General features: G+C 40.4%; 1 protein-coding gene across 1 annotated transcript; it reads right to left on the reverse strand.

Annotated features, from left to right (window-relative positions):
* Positions 1-18,984: 18,984 nt before the first annotated feature.
* LOC124545689 (trypsin alpha-like) lies at positions 18,985-21,975 on the reverse strand. Its single transcript, XM_047124635.1, has 2 exons — positions 21,646-21,975; positions 18,985-19,128 (listed from the first exon to the last, which is right to left on the reverse strand). The coding sequence occupies exons 1-2, from the start codon at positions 21,973-21,975 to the stop codon at positions 18,985-18,987; spliced, it is 474 nt and encodes a 157-aa protein (XP_046980591.1).
* Between the last annotated feature and the right edge of the window lie 359 nt (positions 21,976-22,334).

The following is a 22,334-nucleotide window of genomic DNA, read 5'->3' on the forward strand; positions in this document are numbered from 1 at the left end:
GCAGCGCCTTTCAGCCTCCTAGAGGTCGCCGCGGGTTTGAGTGGGGGCACTAACGAATCCTCTGGTTCTGAATATATTAATGCGATTCGGTACGACCATGAGACCGACTTACGAGACGACCTTGCACCTGACAAAGAAGCTCAAGACACTAATGAAATTTATGATGAACAAGTTCAGGCTTCGATTAAGATTTCTATTGCCAACATTCCTGTCACAGCCATTGTTGATACAGGAGCAAACATCATTATCATGTCACCATATCTCTTCAAACAGGTGTCTTCTGTTTCAAATGTTTTGTCATTGCTGATTCAGGGTTGCTCCATATCGAAAGCGATTGGTCTATTGAAACAGAGAGTTAGTTTACAGGCACAGCTTCAACTGCAGATAGACTCTCTTTTGGTTTCTTGCCACTTTCTAATAGTAAAGAACTTGTCAGTTTCATTTCTCTTGTGCATGGAATTTCTTCGACAAACAAAAGCAGTGATAGATATTGAATCTGGAGTGCGTACCTTTATCGTAAATCAACAACCAGTTGTTGTTAACTTGTTAAGGAGTAAAGTGAAGGCGGTGTTAACATTGCATCAGAGGACAGACAAACCGTGGTTTGATGAGACAGGTAACGTGACTAAATCGCATCTGACAATAGTTTGAAGACTTACTTGCTGACAAAGACGAGATCGATGCTAAAGCCAAGGAATGGACTGAACTGAGGGAGGAGCCTGAAGCGTTTGAGGAGCACTTACAGAAATTTCATGGCGTTAGATTTTTGAGTACACTTGATTTAAAGAGTAGCTACTGGCAGGTGAAATTAATCAAGCAAATCCAGGAAATGCACCGCTTTTATATTTGCTGGCCATTCATATCAGTTTAAGGTCATGCCTTTTGGCTTAAATGTAAGTTCGGGAATATTTATTTCTCCTCTTGATTTTGTGTTACGACCTGAACTTCTGGATGAGGTAACTTTATATAAATGACGTGTTGATAGCCACTAAGAACTGGGAAGATCATTTAGCTATTCTACGAAAGGTGGTTCAGAGATTTCAAGAACATGGTGTTACAGCAAATCTGGAAAAGTCAAAATCAGGGAAAGGTGAGGTAAAGCTTTTACGTCATATGATTATCCCTGAAGGGATTAAACCTGACCCGGAAAAGTTGTCTGTGATAAAGAATTTCCATACACCATTAACTAAGAGGATTTCCCAGTCTTTCGTCTTTCTTTCGACGATTTCTCTCTGGTCAAAAAATGGATAATCGTGCTTTGCATTATTTTCTGAAGAAAAGTACGCATTGGAATAGGACACCAGTGTGTCAGAAAGCTTTTCGGCCAATTAAAGACGGTATTTTAAACAGTAACATTCCCTGTCACCCACAAATGGATAAATAATATTGCATCATCTCAGACACTTCATTTGCTGGAATTGAATCTTGTTTGTTTCAGATTGAATTAGTAGTCGAAACATAGCAAATCAGAGTGATTTGTTTTGCGACTAGGATCTGACCAGAATGTGAAAAGTCCTATTCAGTTACTGAGCTGGAGGCACTTGCAGTTATCTGGGCCATCAAGAGGTTTAATTATTACATTTTTGGTAGAAATATAAAAGTAATTATGGACCATCAAGCACTTTCGTATCTTCTGACCTGGAAATTACATCATCTGCACCTGATCAGGGGGTGTTTATTTTTGCAAGAATACGACTTTGATATTGTGTATATAAAGGGCCAAGCTAACATTATCGCAGACGCACTTTCTCGTTTTCCAGAAGATCTGCCAGTTGTATAAAACATTTAGCTTTAGCTCACTCATTTTTGTAATCTCTTTCGAGGCACTTACGTTGTTGAGCTTAGTGAGTAGAGTCTCGTGAGTTGGTAGAACAGATGTCGAATTACAAAGTTCTTCTTCTGCAGGATCCCATTCATAGGAAATATTCCTTGCAACTGTGCAAGCAAATCCAGAGACTACAGAGCACAGATCCTAAGTTGGGAAAAGTAATTAGGCTTCTCCAAGAAAATCTGAACCATAAGTTGTCTTAATTCTTCAAGATTCATGATCAGGTACTATTTCATCGCACCTCTGTGTCATCAGACAAGTGGCTAGTTTGTATACCTAGCAGCTTTGTCGAACATCTTTTGTTGTATACCCATATTTCTTGGGGCCACTATGGTCCAGAGAATTGTAAAAAGAAATTTGCTACTTACTGTTATGTTCTCAAACTACATCGTCGGATACACAAATTGCTAAAATTCTGTGTCATCTGGCAAAAGGCGAAGACTCTAAATATTCCTACTTTAATTCCATTGAATCAGATCATCGCAGAAATACGTAATCAGCTCATTAGCATTGATCTGGCTGGCCCTCTACCGATGGATAGGGGAGGTGTCAAATTCCTCGTTGCTGTTCTCGGCAACTTCACAAAATATGTTCGGATGTATGTTATGAAGACAACTTGTGCTTCGCCTATAATACGCCGTCTTGAAAATGAATATTTCCCTAGATTCGGAGTCACTGAATCTATAACTTCAGATAATGCATCCAACTTAGCGCAAATGGAGTGAATTTGTGAGCCATCACAATGTCAAGAAAATCTTAATATCACGTTTTAGGCCTCAGTGGGATCCGACTAAGCACATCTTCAAGAAGCTTAACAAATCTGTTCGGACGTACATTCCCGACAAGACAAGCAAACACGATGGGTTGATTCCGTGACACCTTTTGAGGAGATAGCCAATAATTTGCCACACACTTCCAAAGGCTTTAGTCCACACGAGTTGATATATCGAAGGAAGGAACAGAATGAGTGCGTTGATGCTGTTCCCAAGATACCTAGCCCTGAGGTAGATCTAGATGTCAATATTCGAGTTGCTTTAAGTTCCATTACCACCAATGCTCAATTGAGGAAGAAAGGGTACGATAAAAAAGTAAAAGTTGTAAATTGCCATGTCGGTGAAGAGGTGTTACTTAAAACTCATTTCAAGCCATCCTTAATATGTAAGAAATCGCGAGTGGCAATATATGTAAAATAAGGTACCTATCTTATTTTAAGGAAACCACACATAGGGAGTTATTTATTAACTGACGCAACTATGGGGAGAGTAAAAGGCTTATTTCACCACCAAGACTTACAGAATTTTTATAATGGTAATGGTTAAATACTGTTGTGGAATTCTTGCATACTGGAAATTTCCTTGTGTGAATTGTTATTGTGTTGAACAGCGCCCGGACTATGTGGTAACAGCTGCTACATGGAAACTGTAAGTGTTAAATGTTAAGTATCAAAAAATTGTTTACAGTGATGGACATGAACTGCTATTTCTTCAGCAAGCCGAAGGCGGAAATTAAAGTTGCAGAAAGAATTTCAATTTATCTTTACGTTAGTATACGAAAAAAATGTGCTTGCAAGGTGATTGCCCGGAGCTATATAAATATATAAAAGTGAGGAATGGAGGAGGGTGCGTTAATAAAAACTTATCTCAAGGTACAAGAAGATTTGTAGATTTATATATACTAATGTAAGTATTTGAAGTTCTGTTTTAAACGCCCAAATTACCTACATAAAACAGACATGTTCAAAACGTCCAGACAGTGAACAAGAGTGGAGGAAATATCTTAGCTTAAAGTGTGCTGTTAAATGAGAAAACAAGTTCGTGGAAGGAGACAATAAGCTGTAGTAAACTAAGTTAGTTGAAATACAGTACAAAGAGAGACAAACCGTGAAGCATGAATAATGTAGCGTAATTACACCCTGAGGCCCTTGACTGCAATGAATGTAAACTGTTTCCCTGTGATCTGAGCACAATCTAAAGAGTATGTGAGGAATTTTAGCTGACAAATTGATTTCATTAGAATCAAGGTACTAATTAAACATACAGCAAGCCCCCTGTATCATAAATAAGTCCAAGTAAACATCTTCAAATGCTTTGTAGTGTAATCTAGTGACCTTTCATTACCCTAGTTGAAGGCTAATATAAAGAACAAGCAATGATATGATATTTAAACTTAATATTGACTGTAACGATAGTAAGACGTAGAAGTAGCAAAGAATGCTGCAATGAAAGAGGTTAAAAATGTATATATGTGGCTGTTTTTATAATGATAATTTCATTTACACGCAGATTTTATCGTAAAAATGTCTCCTAAGACATTTTCCTTGTGCTTGTTCCTTTTGGTCCTGGTTCATTAACCCAGACCAAGTGTCGACTTGTAAAAGACAAGTGTTCTTGGAGGCAAAAGTAGTGTTTATGAGAAATGAGATACGTTGCGCGATGAACTTCGCTAGCTTTGGTAATGTTTGTTATGCACAGGTTGCGTAAACCCAGTGGAATGTGGGTAATTCCATTCTTGCAAAAAACAGTAGACACGCGCTACCTTATTTTCTTTCTTTCTTTTCTTCCAGAGAACGATTGCTGAGTAGGTGAAGCGAAGAGGGAGACCTGTTGTTATCCAGTCTGCCCTCAAATATAAAAAAATTGGGAAGCACAAAGGAAACCTCAAAAGAAAAGGTTCAGCATTAAATGCATACTCGTTAAGTAGTAGATATTCTATATGGCAGTAGAGAATGATCGTGGGTGCACAAAATAATAAATGCAACGAGTGTTGCGAAATCTGTAGTTTTAATAATGAGGAGATGAGCCTTTTTTTTAAAGGTTTGAAAGAATATTTTTAGGTTCACTAGTGAAAGTAAACCTTGAGATATAAAGACTCCATTCATAAAGAAGTTGTTCACTGGGCTTAACCAAAGGGAGTGACCATTATTTGTAAATATTAGCTTGTAAGCGATATTTCGTAAATAGTAGAATATAAGTCTTTCTGTACCAGTGGAGGAAACTTGCAAATTTGACTGTTTTGTAAATGAACACTATCGACGAAGGAAGTGATTACAAATGCTGTGTGAAGATGCACACTACAGTGCATAATACGAGTAACTGTTCAGTGTGTATTAGTGACAGTGTGTAAAGGATGGGCCAGTCAGTAGGAAAATTTTAATTTATTTTATTGGCTTCCAAAGGTAACTTCATTTTTTAATTGCGGCGAAGCCACAGCCAGCAGTGTTGGCTGCCTGTAAATTCTTTCATCCCACAGTGTAGCAACAGGAAGTCAGCACCGAGGAAGGGCACCTAGACCACGCACCTCCCTCGTGTGCTGATGAGGCTATGCTATGCGGAAACGTCGCTGAGCAGGCGACACGCTGGAAAGTTCCATGCCATCTGCACGGTTTTCTCGATCCCGACCAATCAGGGCAGAGGAAGCCGCTTGGTGCATTGAATATACCCGGCTGCCCATCGCCGGGCCCGCTCTCTTGTTTTCTTGCTGTCCTGCAATTTTGACGCACGCCCAGTAGGAGTGTAGATCTTCCTGCTTCTCCCGGTGCTGCAGCACTGTGGACTTGGTTTTCACAGACACCAACCTTCGCCATACATTACCTTCTGGCTCACCTTCACCTCCCTTGGCCCGACAATGTATTCCCTATAGCGTAGTTTTTGCCAATAAATGGCCTTAGAAAGGAAACTTTGTCCTGCTCTTTCAATACCGCCACCGCCTTCCCCTTCCAGCCTCGTGCCGTCCTGAACAATTGTTATACTGAGAGGTGTAGAAAGAAGTCAAGGCTACAACAATAGGTGCAATGCAAAGTTCAGTGCTGTTTAAAGTGCAGCAACAGCTAAAATATTCGTCGTTACTTACCTGTGAGCGTCATTGGAGGCAGTTGACCTGGGAGTGTGGAGGCAAATTCAATGTCCAGCTCCTCCGATGGAAAACAAGTGCAAGGTGTGTGTATCGAAGCACTCGCATGATATCAAGCCCACAGTAAAAAAAAAAAAAAAAAAAAAAAAAAAAAAAAAAAAAAAAAAAAAAAAAAAAAAAAAAAAAAAAAGCACTAGCATGTTACGAAGTCCACAGAAGAAAAATAGGCGATCAACCACTGGCAGCTCTGTTACAGCGTGAGCGCGAACAGATACTGAGTACTGGAGCTCATGCAACACTGTGCAGCCGCTGTGAGTGGTTGACATTTGGGTGACGAAACAATCCAAACTTAAAACTGCTAACCACCATGAGCACAATTGTACATACTGGTGGAAAGAAATTTACCCACTTGTGTGACTACATTTTCATAAGTAAATTAAGCAATGTTCTTGAGTTGAAATTGATGAAAGAGAAGTAGATACCGGCACTCCTGAACACTGCTAAACTGAATTATAATCCTGTCTCTTGATGGACAAGGAAAATTAATGAGCATTATAGGAAGATTGTTATCTTCAGACCAGTCCCGATCCTTACCCAATGCATCCTATAGGTGGTAACTTATACTAATAATTTTCCACTTCTTCTGTTTAATATTGTAAGTAAAAACCCAGGAAGCCACTCGAATTCCTGGCACCACAATGGAAAGGACAGATGTACTGCATGATGATCGCCGTTGACAACCAACACAGAAAGTGAAAGCATCACCAAGCGTAGTGCTACGTTATTAAACTGTAATTGAACTACAATGAGTCAACAGAGGGCTCAAATATTGTCCTCTCTAGTTCTGTAAAAATAAACGCTCTCTGTGCTCATGTATTAGTTGTTAAGCTCAAGAGAATGGTTATTCTAAATGCTATATCCTAAAGTGAGAAATGAACAGTCACTTATTGTTATAAGCAAATTCAGACCAATCTTAAATATGCACATAAATGTGAATCTTAGTATCAGGGAATGAAGTGGCTGATGTACAAAGAATGAAAATCCTTTTTTTCAAAAATTAAATTGTAATGGAACCACAATGAATTAACAGAGGCTCTAACATTGTCCACTCTAGTTTAGTGAAAATAAACACTCTCTGTACTCATGTATTAGTTGTTTAGCTCAAGAGAATGTAAATTCTGAATTCTATCCCATGAAGTGAGAAAAGAACAGTCACTTATTGTTGTAAGCAAATTTGGACCAATCTTAAATATGCACATAAATGTGAACCTTAGTACCAGGGAATGAAGTGTCTGTGGGTGTACAAAGAATGAAAATGATAAATGATAAATATCTGATATATGTTTATAAATGTAATTTCAATTTATGTACTTCGTACGCCAGTAATGTCCGATGGAATGTTATGTAAGTGTCATACCAAAAATCACGAATATCTCTTGATGGCATGAGGATCGAGGTAATCCTTCGGTATTCCCTCTCTCCTCATGGGAGGTGGTGTGATATTTCCTATTTTTGGCTTCTTTAAAACAGCAGATAGTTAACACTTTCAGACAGTAGGCGAATACTTGTTTATGAAGAATTATTAATATACAATAACGCGTCGCATAGCGACGGTAGAGTTTCCTAAATAATGTAATTCTTCGTCTTTGAGCGCGAATATAAACTCAGAAGAATACGGATCGATAAGCGATCCTTCACTATTTTGTTCACAGGAGAGCAAATGAAGCCTTGAGTGCTAAACACTTGCATTATATTTCTTAAGTAAGACGGACGCATATTTGTTGCGGTCTGATCTAATTTTTACTAAATGTATAAAATCGTGTCAGGTGTAAGTTTGAGTGAAGTGTAAAATGAAGAACTAACTTATCGTGACGATGCACAGGCTACTTAAGAGGACAACGGCTATATAAAACAGCGCTCAATGGACATGAAACGGACACAAAAATCTACCGTCATTGTTGTACTTAGCATAAGGTATGATATATGTTTTAGTTATAATAAATATTTGTTCTGGAAGATTTGAATTATTTTGCAGTGCTCATTCCTATCAACTCCTCAATATTATTTTCATTTTAATTATGCATTTTGCTAAGATTACAGACACCAAGATCAGCAGTCCAATGCGCGTGTTACATTGGAAAAAAAACTGTTTTATCGTTTTCTTCTATCAGCTTTAATATTGAATTCCCTTTTTGTGTGAGGTTACAGTCGTTTTTGCGCCCTTCAGAACTTTCTGGTCCCTTATCAAATTGTTTTCTCATAACAATAACTTCACTACCGGGTATGATCCTATCCACGATCATGAAGTAATTAGAAAGGCAATAATGCAATTTCTTTATCAGGAGCTCGCTACCTAAGACTGCCTCAAGCCAGGCGATGCTGCAAGTAAATACTATTCACATTTCATAATGTAATATCTTATGACAATGGTCAATTCATGATTCTTACGCCAATTGTGATTGATAAACCAGTAAACGAAATCTCTATTTCCAACTTTTCCATGGAATAACAACATCACTTTTATTTTATTACATCACAACAAGTACCGCATTGCAATCGCGTCGCAACTGAAATTGTATGAAAATTTGACCATTCTGCCCTAATACCAAACATTTTACTCAAGAACAATCTTTTTAACTGCTCCTTTTCTAACCACTTCACTGAAGCAGTTTCGACGTAAATACTAATTATCTCATCAATACCTGTATTCCTGATGGACTGTGATATTCCCATTAATCAAACATGAACATGAAAGACGCACCACCGATGACGGCTATTCAACCTTGGTAATTGTTTTTCAGGGTACTGATGTGTCGATGTGATCTCTTAGTCACATGTATCAGACTAGAAACTCGAGTTACGATACAGTTTAACAAATGTAATGAGGAAAACATCGATGAATAATGAAACTAAGAGCTTGGTGTTTTAACATAACTTCAAGGAAAGACGAAAATTTGATCCGTTACGAATAAATTGTTTTTGCAGAAAGTAATTTCTTTAAGATCAGGTAGCTAATGAGATAACTGAAGAAGATGAAGGACCGTCTGAAGTTACATAGTACTTTCTGCGAATAGTCGATCTATGTGTAAGGTGACTAATACTTAAAGTTTCCGCTGCTAGGCAGTGCTTCTGTCGCAGTACTGCTGTTACTGGCAGTGGCAGGAAATAAAAATATCGAAGATAGTGGTAACGACGCCCCCTTATCAATCACATAACTTGCAACACTCGTGCTCAAAGGTATCCAAGCAATCTGAAAGTCTTTGCTGTCGTCCTCAGAACTATTTGCCAAAAAGTATGTAAAGTGTGTGATTTGCAGTATTTCTACATCAAAAATACATCAGGAGTACACACATACACACACACACAGAAAACATTGTTTCCATGGACTTACATTTTAAGCAGTACTAGTGGACAATCAAAGTTCCATATCAGAACCATACATGGTGTACAGTACAAGGCATACTCAGATTAATTATCTTCCACAATTAAACTGTTCTATTACTAACAAGTGTCACAATGTTCTTCCAAAGTCTAAAATGCGCATAACGCATTGTAAACCCACATATACAAATCCGTCAAATTGGTGCATCGGAACATGATTGTGAACCACAAAATTAAGTGTCTTCCTTCTGTTTTTATGACAAAATTGTTATAAAACTCTTGTCTATAGCAAATAACATCCCAAGAAAACAACTTTTAGGCCTGCACATGGTGTAACATGCAATGAAGTTTCAAATTAAATAATTCAGTATCTAAATAATTCTGTACTGACTGTAAAGTGTTACCATGGTATCATTACGACTACGATATGTAAAGATTCTATTCATATCAGTCTGATTCTGTTTTATTCAGAGATAACACTGTAGTACGAAGTTTCATCACCTAACATTTTCTAGTTTTTCTACGAGTTCCACTTTAGCAAACACGAAATTTTGGCGAGAAGATGATAACGTATCATGTTTCTCAACACAAAAAAATCAATGACATTGTTTCACAATTGAAGTCATGATTTTCAGAAAAACTCAAGTCTACGAAAGTTATATTTGAAAAAATCAATTGTTTTCAGAACATCTGTTGAACTATTCAGTTTATTGTTACTGTCGATAGGTAAAAAATACAGCTGCGTTTTATCTTGTTTTACATTCTTGAAATCCAGTGAATCTCTTCAGTACGAAACAATACTAAAAGAAGTGGTTTAATAGTCTTTTGGTGCTAAGTGAATTGCAGCTTGTGTAACTTCCCTATACGAGAACCCGAATTACGCTCTCAAGGTAAAAACACTATATATTTTATCTTAAATGGGCTTAAAACAGTGTAAACAAAACATTCCCAGACTTCACTCTTTGAACCACCATGTTCTGCGTTTTGCGTTCCGTATTTCTGCAACAATTTTTCAGTGTGTCGGGCATGATTGGGACAAGTGGATGCTACATACTTCCGACTGTCTTTAGTTTCAGTACTTTTTGTTGCAATGTCATCTAGTAACATATATTATCCACCGATGATTATGCACCCGCTTGTGTCTGAAATGAAAGGTATAGGTGATCAGACCACTTGCAATATTGCTCATAGCCACAGATTTATTGATGTACTCACTGATTTTGTATCTCATCACTTCTCACTCGTTTTGATTATTTGCGAGAGAAACAAGTTCTTCAAAATCGAGGAAAACGCTTGGTAATCTTTCACCAAAGATCATTCATCATCAACAATGCTTATGTTACGTGTTCCAGGTTATATGGCGTGATAAGGCATAACGTTGCATGGTCCTCTTTTGGTTATCAGTCTTCTGATTGGATTGATGAGGCCCGTCACGCATTCCTTTCCTGTACCCAACTCTTCATCTCAGAGTAGCACTTGCAACCTAAGTACTCAATTGCTTACTGGATGTATTCCAATCATTGTCTTCCTCACAGCTTTTGCCCTCCACAGCTCCCTCTAGCACCGTTCCCTAATCTCTTAGCAGATGTCCTTTCATCCTGTCACTTCTCCTTGTCATTATTTTCCACATATTCCTTCCCTCTCCGATTCTGCTCAGAACTTCTTCATTCCGTACCTTATCAGTCCACCTAATTGTCAATATTCGTCTGTAACGCCACATCCAAAATACTTCGATGCTCTTCTTTTTCGGTTTTCCCACAGTCCATGTTTCACTACCATACACTGCTGTACTTCAGATGTATATTCTCAGAAATTTCTACCTCAAATGAAGGCCTATGATTGACATTAGTAGACTTCTCTTGGCCAGGACTGCCCTTCTTGCCAGTGCTGTTTTGCTTTTGATATCCTCGTTGTTCCGTCCGTCATTGCTTAGTTTGCTGCCTGCGAAGCAGAATTCGTAAACTTCATCTACTTCCTGACTACCAATTCTGATCTTAAATTTCAAGCCGTTCTCGTTTTTGCTACTTCTCATTACTTTCACCTTACTTCGATTTACTCTCAATCCACATTCTGTACTCATTACAATGTTGACTCCATTCAGCATATCATGTAATTCTTCTTCACTTTAACTCACGATGGCAATATCACTAGCGAATCGAAGTTATTCATATCCTTTTACCTTCAATTTTGATTCCACTCTTGAATCTTTTTTTATTTCCATCATTGCTTCTTCGATATTCAGATTGAACACTACGGGAGAAAGACTAATTGCCTGTCTTACATCCTTTTTAATCCGAGTATTTCGTTCTTGGTCATCAACTCTTATTATCCCCTCTTATTCTTGTACATATATCATACCAGTGTCTTCCTATAGCTTATCCCTTTTTTTCTCAGAATTTCGAACATCTTGCACAATTTTACATTGTCAAACGATTTTTCTAGGTTGACAAATCCTAAGAGAATGTCTTCATTTTTCTTTAGTCTTGCTCACATTATCAACTGCAACTTCATACTTGACGCTTTGGTGCCTTTATCTTCTCTGAAACCAAACTGATCGTCCTCTAGCACCTGCCCAATTATCTTTCCTATTCTTCTGTATATTATTATTGTCAGCAACTGGGACGCATGAGCTGGTAAGGTGATTGTACGATAATTCTAGCAATAGTCAGCTTTTGCAGTATTCGGAATTGTGTGGATCATATTTTTCCGAAAGCCACACACTTTTTCGATTTCTTCACGTTCTTCATGCAGCCATTTCGTCTTAGCTTCCCTGCACATCCTATTTATTTCATTCCTCAGCCGAAGTGGCCGTGCAGTTAAAGGCGCGGCAGTCTGGACCCGCAAGTTCGCTACGGTCGCAGGTTCGAATCCTGCCTCGGGCATGGATGTTTGTGATGTCCTTAGGTTAGTTAGGTTTAACTAGTTCTAAGTTCTAGGGGACTAATGACCTCAGCAGCTGAGTCCCATAGTGCTCAGAGCCATTTTTTTTATGTTGTTGAGTTTCCGGAACATTTTTGTACTTAATCCTTTCGTAGGTCAACGGAAGTATTTCTTCTGTTATCCATGGTTTCTTCGGAGTTACAATCATTGTATCTACGTTTTACTTTGCAACTTCTGTGATGACCGTTTTTAGGTATGTTCATTCCTCTTGAACTATACGCCTTCTGAGCTATTTCTTATTCCTGTATCTACAGCCGTAGAGAGCTTCAACAGCATCGCGTAATTTATTAGTACTACTGTATCCCACTTCTTGGCGTACTGATTCTTCCTGACTAATGTCATAAACTTCAGCCTGTGATCTGACCCTATATCTGCTCCTGGGTACGCCTTACAATCCAGTATCTGATTTCGGAATCTCTGTCTGACCATGATGTAATCCAGCTGAAATCTTCCCATATCACCCAGTCGTTTAGAAGTATACCTCTTCCTTCCGTGATTCGATATTACTAGCTGAAATTTATTACATAACTCAATTATTTTTTCTCCTCTCTCATTCCTTGTCCCTAGCCCTTATGCTCCTGTAACCTTTTCTTCGACTCCCCCCCCCCCCCCCTCTAACTGCATTCCCGTCGGCAAGGATAATCGGATTTTCATCTCCATTTACGTACTGTATTACCCTTTCAACATCCTCATACACTTTTTCTATCTCTTCGTCTTCATCTTGCGACGTCAGCATATATTCCTGAAATATCGTGGTCACTGTTTGTTTGCTGTCAATTTTGATAAGAACTACCCTGCCACTGAACTGTTCACAGTAAAACACCCTTTGCCCTACCTTATTATTCATAACGAATCCTTCTCCGTTTATACAAATTTCTACTGCTGTTGATATTACCCTATACTCATCTGACCAGAAATCCTTCTATCCATTTCACTTCACTGACCACTGCCGTATATAGATTGAGCCTTAGAAAAAGTTTTCAGGTTTTCTAATTCCTCTATCACGTTCAAGCTTCGGATATTCCACGCTCTGACTTGTAGAACATTATCCTTTCGTTGATTATTCAGTATTTTTCTCGTGGTCAGCTCCCCTCGGCAGTCCCCTACCGGAGATCCCAATGGGGAGCTATTCCGGAATCATTTGCCAATGGAGAGATCATCATGACACTTTTTCAGTTACAGGCCACATGTCCTGGGAATACACGTTACGTATCTTTAATGCAGAGGTTTCCATTGTATTCTGCATCCTCATATCGTTCATCATGCCTGATTCTTCTGCCTTTAGGGGAAGGTCCGTACCCCTAACACAAAAGAGTGCTCTGAATTTCTGTCCGCTCCTCCGCCTTGTTTGACAATGCCATTGGCAGAACGAGGGTGACTTCTCATTCCGGAATCTCATGAGCTTCAAATCTGTAACAAGCTACACTCACCAGTCAACGTTATTGTGATACTGTTCCCCTTTCCCATATGCTTCTCTTCAGAGCTACATTGGACACCGATTTCACTTTTATGAATGACATTGAATGTTGTTGTTGTTGTGGTCTTCAGTCCTGAGGCTGGTTTGATGCAGCTCTCCATGCTACTCTATCCTGTGCAAGCTTCTTCATCTCCCAGTACCTACTGCAACCTACATCCTTCTGAATCTGCTAAGTGTATTCATCTCTTGGTCTCCCACTACGATTTTTACCCTCCACGCTGCCCTCCAGTACTAAACTGGTGATCCCTTGATGCCTCAGAACATGTCCTACCAACCGATCCTTTCTTCTAATCAAGTTGTGCCACAAACTTCTCTTCTGCCCAATCCTATTCAATACTTCCTCATTAGTTATGTGATCTACCCATCTAATCTTCAGTATTCTTCTGTAGCACCACATTTCAAAAGCTTCTATTGTCTTCTTGTCCAAATTATTTATCGTACATGTTTCACATCCATACATGGCTACACTCCATACAAATACTTTCAGAAATGACTTCCTGACACTTAAATCTATACTCGATGTTAACAAATTTCTCTTCTTCAGAAACCCTTTCCTTCCCATTGCCAGTCTGCATTTTATATCCTCTCTACTTCGACCATCATCAGTTATTTTGCTCCCCAAATAGCAAAACTCCTTTACTACTTTAAGTGTCTCATTTCCTAATCTAATACTCTCAGCATCACCCGATTTAATTCGACTACATTCCAGTATCCTCGTTTTGCTTTTGTTGATGCTCATCTTATATCCTCCTTTCAAGACACTATCCATTCCGTTCAACTGCCCTTCCAAGTCCTTTGCCGTCTCTGACAGAATTACAATGTCATCGGCGAACCTCAAAGTTTTTATTTCTTCTCCATTGATTTTAATACCTACTCCGAATTTTTCTTTTGTTTCCTTCACTGCTTGCTCAATATACAGATTGAATAACTTCGCGGATAGGCTACAGCCCTGTCTCACTCTCTTCCCAACCACTGCCTCCCTTTCGTGCCCCTCGACTCTAATAACTGCCATCTGGTTTCTGTACAAATTGTAAATAGCCTTTCGCTCCCTGTATTTTACCCCTGCTACCTTTATAATTTGAAAGAGAGTATTCCAGTAAACATTGTCAAAAGTTTTCTCTAAGTCTACAAATGCTAGAAACGTAGGTTTGCCCTTCCTTAATCTAGCTTTTAAGATGAGTCGTAGGGTCAGTATTGCCTCACGTGTTCCACCACTTCTACGGAATCCAAACTGATCTTCCCCGAGGACGGCTAGTTTTTCCAATCTTCTGTAAAGAATTCGCGTTAGTATTTTGCAGCTGTGACTTATTAAACTGATAGTTCGGTAATTTTCACATCTGTCAACACCTGCTTTCTTTGGGATTGGAATTATTATATTCTTCTTGAAGTCTGAGGGTATTTCGCCTGTTTCATACATCTTGCTCACGAGATGGTAGAGTTTTTTCAGGACTAGCTCCCCAGAGGCCGTCAGTAGTTCAAATGGAATATTGTCTACTCCGGGGGCCTTGTTTCGACTCAGGTCTTTCAGTGCTCTGTCAAACTCTTCACCCAGTATCGTATCTCCCGTTTCATTTTCATTTACATCCTGTTCCATTTCCATAATATTGTCCTCAAGTACATCGCACTTGTATAGACCTTCTATATACTCCCTCCACCTTTCTGCTTTCCCTTCTTTGCTTAGAACTGGGTTTCCATCTGAGCTCTTGATATTCATGTAAGTGGTTCTCTTATCTCCACAGGTCTCTTTAATCTTCCTGTAGACAGTATCTATCTTTCCTCTAGTGAGATAAGCCCCTACATCCTTACATTTGTCCTCTAGCCATCCCTGCTTAGCCATTTTGCGGTTCCTGTCGATCTCATTTTTGAGACGTTTGTATTCCTTTTTGCCTGCTTCATTTACTGCATTTTTATATTTTGTCTTTTCATCTTCTGTTACCCAAGGATTTCTACTAGCCCTCGTCTTTTTACCTACTTGATCCTCTGCTGCCTTCACTACTTCATACCTCAAAGCTACCTATTCTTCTTCAACTGTATTTCTTTCCCCCATTTGTGACAACTGTTCCCTGATGCTCTCTCTGAAACTCAGTACAACCTCTGGTTTAGTCAGTTTATCCAGGTCCCATCTCCTTAAATTCCCACCTTTTTGCAGTTTCTTCAGTTTTAATGTACAGGTCATAACCAATAGATTGTGGTCAGAGTCCACATCTGCGCCTGGAAACGTCTTACAATTTTAAACCTGTTTCCTAAATCTCTATCTTACCATTAAATAATCTATCTGAAACCCGTCAGTGTCTCCAGGCTTCGTCCATGTATACAGCCTTTTTTTAGGATTCTTGAACCAAGTGTGAGTTATGATTAAGTTGTGCTCTGTGCAAAATTCTACCAGGCGGCTTCCTCTTTCATTTCTTAGCCCCAATCCATATTCTCCTACTACGTTTCCGTCTCTCCCTTTTCTTACTACCGAATTCCAGTCACCCATGACTATTAAATTTTCGTCTTCCTTCACTATCTGAATAATTTCTTTTATTTCATCATACATTTCTTCAATTTCTTCGTCATCTGCAGAGCTAGTTGGCATATAAACTTGTACTACTGTAGTAGGCGTGGGATTCGGATCTATCTTGGCCACAATAATGCGTTCACTGTGCTGTTTGTAGTAGCTTACTTGCATTCCTATTTTCCTATTCATTATTACACTTTGTGCTGCATTACCCCTATTTGATTTTGTGTTTATAACCCTGTAGTCACCTGACCAGAAGTCCTGTTCCTCCTGCCACCGAACTTCACTAATTCCCACTAAATCTAACTTTAACCTATCCATTTCCCTTTTTAAAGTTTTTAACATACCTGCCCGATAAAGGGATCTGACATTCCACGCTCCGATTCGTAGAACGCCAGTTTTCTTTCTCCTGATAGCGACATCCTCTTGAGTAGTCCCCGCCCGGATATCCGAATGGGGGACTATTTTACCTCCGAAATATTTTACCCGAGAGGACGCCATCATCATTTAACCATACAGTAAAGCTGCATGCCCTCGGGAAAAATTACGGCCGTAGTTTCCCCTTGGTTTCAGCCGTTCGCAGTACCAGCACAGCAAGGCGAGATCAGTCAATCATCCGGACTGTTGCCCCTGCAACTACTGAAAAGGCTGCTGCCCCTCTTCAGGAACCACACGTCTGTCTGGCCTCTCAACAGATACCCCTCCGTTGTGGTTGCACCTAGGTACGGCTATCTGTATCGATGAGGCACGCAAGCCTCCCCACCAACGGCAAGGTGCATGGTTCACATAACCCCATCGAATAGGGCAGGTTGATTACCTCTTCGAACGGCGATATTCATCGAATGCACTGGCCTACCCACTCCCCCAACTTAAACCTCATTGAGCAGACGTGGGACGCGTCAGAGCCGGTCAGTCGCACTGGTGGAGTAATGGAGCACCCTGTCACAAGAAATCCTTATCAACCTTGTTGCGAGCATGCGAGCACGTTGCGAAACATGCATTGCCGTCCGTATGGATCACACATCTTATTAAGAACTAACCGTCTATCGTTTTTTAATGTGCAGCGGAAAATCACCAATTATGGTGACTTTAGTGTAATTATTGTCTTTGAGTAAAAGTGTTTTATCTAATCTTGTCATTGCGTACTTCTTTCAGTTACCTTTTTTACTACATTACAGCAGTTCTTTCTACGCACAGCCCAAGGTTCGACGAGCAATGTTACTATGCCCTAATATATCTTGTGAAAGTTCATTTCGTCCTTACGTTCTGCGCACCATTGTTAACATACACAATACTGTGGTAAATATCAACTCACCTACAGCCTCAATGTCAATAAGCTCTTAAGCACATGCTCTACAGATCAAACACAACTAGACAAGCTCATCTACAATGAGTGTCTATACATAATATACAGTATTTTGCACGTTGGAAACGATTTATTCAGAAAAGTATTCTGTACTTTCATGCATGGCAGTATGATTTGGTACTGTGAGGGATCAGTCTTGATACAACATAGAAGGGTTTTAAGAACGAAATATTGGTGGAACAAATGACGTTAAATATGTGCTTTCCCTTTACAACTGCTAGTGGACTGACTGGGCTGAATCACAATGACTAGTTTCACATTCGGAAATTACGTACTTCTGCAATCATTACGATAAAGCCAAATGGAACAGCTGCAAGCACTCGTACATAATGATGAATGTAGATGTGTTGCCTAAATCTCTGTCGATTATCATAACAGATACATCAAAAGTTTCCTTCTCGCAGAGTCCATTTGCCATGTATTCTGTAATCGCACAGCTCAGTTTCACTGATGGACACATTTTGATATAAGTTTAAACATCACTTTCACAGAATGTATGATTGGGGGGGGGGGGGGGGTTAGAGTCTGCTACGCGTTTGGCTGTCAGGAGTATAAAATTTCTGATGGCGTAGTGAACAGATGTTTGAAATTCTAAGAAAGGTACGCGTAGGCTATACAGGAAGATGAGTTAGAAACGTTTTTCGAAGTAAATCAATTGCATGCCAATATTATTGAATTTTGTGTCGAACTCAGTCATTTCTGTGTTGAAATCAGTGATTTTCTCTCGAAATCACTGAATTTTGTGTCAAAATCTGTCAATTTTGTGTGGAGAAAACGACAAATCTTCGTCGGACTTAGTGAATTTTGTATTTAAATCAGTCAATGTTCTGCTGAAAGCGTCTAATTTTGTGTTAAAATCATAATGAAAGGTTGTTATTGGATTTCAGTTGGGGTCGGGAACAGATCTTTGAAATTCAAAGAAATATAAACATAGCAACTTGCATAGAGTAGCGTCGAGAACTACAGCATTCTAGCGTTCAGACTGAAGAGCTAACACCTGCATCGATTAATGCCCACTGTATATTCCTAAGAACTTGGACAATTCCAGCAGGAAAAAAATTTCAAAATTTGTGGTAAGGTCTTATGGGACCAAACGTTTGAGGGCATCGGTCCCCTAAGCTTACACATTACTTAATTTAACTTAAACTAACTTACGGTAAGGACAACACACATGCCCATGCCCGAGGGAGGATTCGAAACTCCGACGGGGGGATCCGCATTCGAGAGGGACAATGCGACACCACACACGTCCAGAATTGCTAGAGAGTGGCTGCAGGAACACTTTTCTCATTTTAAACACTTCCGCTGGCTACAAAACTCCACAGACATGAATATTAGTAAGCGTATCGGAGATGCCTTGCGAGGTGCTGTTCAGAAGGGATCTCCACCCCCTTGTAGGGATTTATGGACAGCCTTGCTGGATTCATGGTGTCAGTTCCCTCCAGCACTGCTTGAGACATTATTTGATTCCATTCCATGTCGTGTTGTGGTACTTCTGCGTCCTCGCGGGTGTCCTACACAATATTTGGCAGGTGTATCAGTTTCTTTGCCTATTCAGTGTATAAGTCATAGGATGAAACTTCAGACGATGAAACATTATTTGACTCTATCAATAGAGAGGAGCTGCTTGCATTTCATAGGAATCAGTATAGCTCCAACCAAGGACGTCTGTTTGGGGGAAGAGTGTTCCGGCCGGTCACCGTCACCGCCAGGCCAGCCGCCGGGTCGTAGCCGTCAGAGGACAGGCTCACCACCTGGGCGTTGCTGCCGAGCAGCGACCCGGACACCTGTCAAACACACAGAGGCGTCAACAACTCTCAGCTCGACGACAACGTGCACACAAGAACAGAGCTTGGATCGAGACTTGAACAGTGTCATCCACAGAGCTGAAGTGGTGCGACAGCCACTGCCACTATGATGCATACTGGGCCTCCACACTCTCGAATGCCTTACAGGAGGCATTGGACAGCGATAACTATTGCTAGTTCCCAATATGAGTGGCGATAAGGGGCAGTCCTTTGTTGAGTAGTCCAGTGGTGTGCGAAGAGTATCACCCACTTTTCCATATTTTTCATGTCATAAATGATGCACGCTGAAACTAAACGTGCGTTTAGAGGAAGGAGAGAATGTTAGGAAAGATCGACGTTGTGGAAAAACTAGCACTGGATACAGAACTACCCAGATGTTGAAAGTTCTGTTAATTCGCAATTAAGGCACAAGGTAGTGTTAATGAGGAAAACTATAATCTGTTTTCTTGTGCACTGTGCAATGACATTCAAGCTCACAGGAAGTGGTGAAGAAGCACCTCACAGTCGTTCTCCGTATCCACATGTGTCTAATAAACTTCTTGCATTGAGAACTATAGAATATGCTGATATAGTTACTGCTTTTATAGCTGTTCATGACACATAACTTCATATGGAACTATTGGAGGAGAAGGTTGGCGCTTGTTCCAACATTTTTTGATACTGCTGAGACACATATTCAAAACATTAAAAGTATCTGTGAATGCTATTATTCCCATGTCACAGACGATTTGCTGTATCCAGAATGAGATTTTCACTCTGCAGCGGAGTGTGCCCTGATATGAAACTTCCGAGTTCGGGTCTCAGTCCGGCACACAGTTTTAATCTGCCAGGAAGTTTCGATTTGCTGTATATTTCATAAAATGTTAATAGCCTAAGAGATAAAATTATGACTAACATATTCTATATGTATATAAAGCAGGAAGTATTGTGTATGTCCAGCATATCCTCTGAAACACCTCAGTTGAATTAAACAAAATTTGGTCCATAAAAAGTAACCTTCATATCGGCACTAAGGAAGTAAGAACCATATAAACCCAATAAGAGTGAAGGTATGGCCTAAAATATGCCTTTCCAGCCTCTTGCATATAGGGTTCCCTGCACAATAGGCATTTTGTGTGGGAGTAATATCGGCCTGCTTTATCGACAAGCTGTGCAGGGCAGCCTATATGTCAGAGGCAAATTTCGATTTTAAGTCATCTGATGTGGACTTCCCAACAAATTAGATGTGTGGTGTGCCTCATGTCAGCTTGCTTTATCGATCTACTTGAGGGTGGTCACAGATGATGCCATTATTCCCATATCACAGCATGTGAACTACTGGTGGGAGCATTTCACTGATCATCTGTCGTGCGCTAGCTAGTTTACACTGATCGGCTAAAACATGATTGCCGTAACATAGGATGTTGGCTGGTGGTGTTGCGAGCACCTACCTCCTTAACAAAAGTGTGCAAGTGGATCAGACAAGGACAGGGAATCACCATAGAGAAGTTATGGAGAAGATGGAGAAATGGATTGAGAAAAGTCACTTTGACGAAGGGCGGAATACTAATACTCAAAGCCTGTGAACGAGTATTCCGAAAACGGCGAAGCTCGTCGAATGTTCACGTACTAATCTCCTATAGTGAGCATCTGAGTAAAAAGGTAGAAGGACAGAGAAACAACCACAAGGCGCTAAATGGTAGGACGTCCACGACTTTTCACAGAACGTGGGAAGCGGGGACTTGTCTGCTCTGTCAAATAGGATAGATGGAGATCTGTGGCATGTCTGCCGAAAGAGCACAATGCTGGAGCATCCACAAACTATTTCGGAGCTCACTGGTCGTCGTACATTGTTTAAGAAGGAGTTCTACAGCAGAACACCCCTACGTGTTCATATGTTGACCCAACGACGTCGTCAATTACGACTGCAGTAAGCTCGATAGCATCCAGATTCGACCATCGATCAGTACAAATATGTGGTATTTTTCGGTGAATCACTTTTTTACTACAATAGATCGATGATTGTCCTACAGTGCTACAGTGGTTTTAGGAGCATTATTGTGAACTCAGTTGATGTCTCAGCGACAAAATTCGCCTGATATAAATCCTATGGAACCCATGTGTGTCACTACCGGGTGCAAACACAGCGTACGCAAAGTAGTGGCTCTTTGTTTACGCGAATTACGTGACCTTTGAGTAGACAATTAACGCCCCATAACTGTCATATCCCTGATAGGAAGAATCAGCTATGTATACGGACAAACAAGCTATAAGCAAGTGGTCATAATCTTTTGGCTCACTGGTGTAAATCGGGGTTTGCTGTAGGAGTTGGGCAATCATGGCTGCAACACATTGACGGCATTGCATTTTGTGGAATTCTTTATTGCTTACTCTGTAGCTTGGAAAATGTGTCGCAGTGTGTTAATACTGTTGGTGACCATGCAAGGGTGCTACTGATCACAGACATACTCGTATTTCCCTGGAAATTAGTCTGAGATGTCAGCTAGTGCTACTCACCTGGACAACGGTAATATCGTAGTCAGTTGTGTCGCTGTCGTATTTGCCGTGCATGTAGCCAGAGGACGCCTGCAGGATGGAGCCACCGCTCTCACGGATTGAGCTGCCGACCCGGAAACTCATCCATGAGAGACTGAGGCCGTCCACGCAGTGGGCCGCCGTCAGGACCCAGCTGGAGCCGATGATGGACGCTCCACAGTTGTGTGAACCCAACTTCTGGAAGGACACCTGCCATGGGTAGTCGGCAATGTCTGCGTTGGTCCCCCCAATGATGCGGCAGGGCAGTGCAGAACCCAGCATGCACACCAGAAGGAGGACGAGGCGCTGCATTGTGGTGGCAGTGTCGGTGAATGTCCAGAGCCCCGTCCCAACGCTTTATATACCATCTGATGTGCACATGCACAGCACAGTGTAAGTTTCGTCATCCCACTTGAGCTAAGTCTCTGTCCTTGAAAATGTGACAGTCAAGGCACTTCACTTAGTGAGATAAGCCAAGGCTTAGGTACATGATACAGGACAAATTTAATACCGATACAGACCTTGAGCAACTACTTTTTGTGCATGATGAAAGAATTTCTTCCACAATGGAGATGTATAATAAGCTGTCAAAGAATTATGCACTTGACGATGTTGTCTGCTAAGTGTTAGTTCATCTGTCACTGATAGTCATCTGTGGATACTGTACATGA

The sequence above is a fragment of the Schistocerca americana genome, chromosome 8, assembly GCF_021461395.2.
Source record: "Schistocerca americana isolate TAMUIC-IGC-003095 chromosome 8, iqSchAmer2.1, whole genome shotgun sequence".
Lineage (NCBI taxonomy): Eukaryota > Metazoa > Arthropoda > Insecta > Orthoptera > Acrididae > Schistocerca > Schistocerca americana.

Excerpts from the sequence above, each read along its gene's own strand:
- LOC124545689 (XM_047124635.1), bottom strand. The coding sequence starts at position 21,975 with ATGCAGCGCCTCGTCCTCCTTCTGGTGTGCATGCTGGGTTCTGCACTG. Across the intron at positions 19,129-21,645 it reads ACGATATTACCGTTGTCCAG|GTGTCCGGGTCGCTGCTCGG; the intron begins GTGAGTAGCACT and ends TGTGTTTGACAG.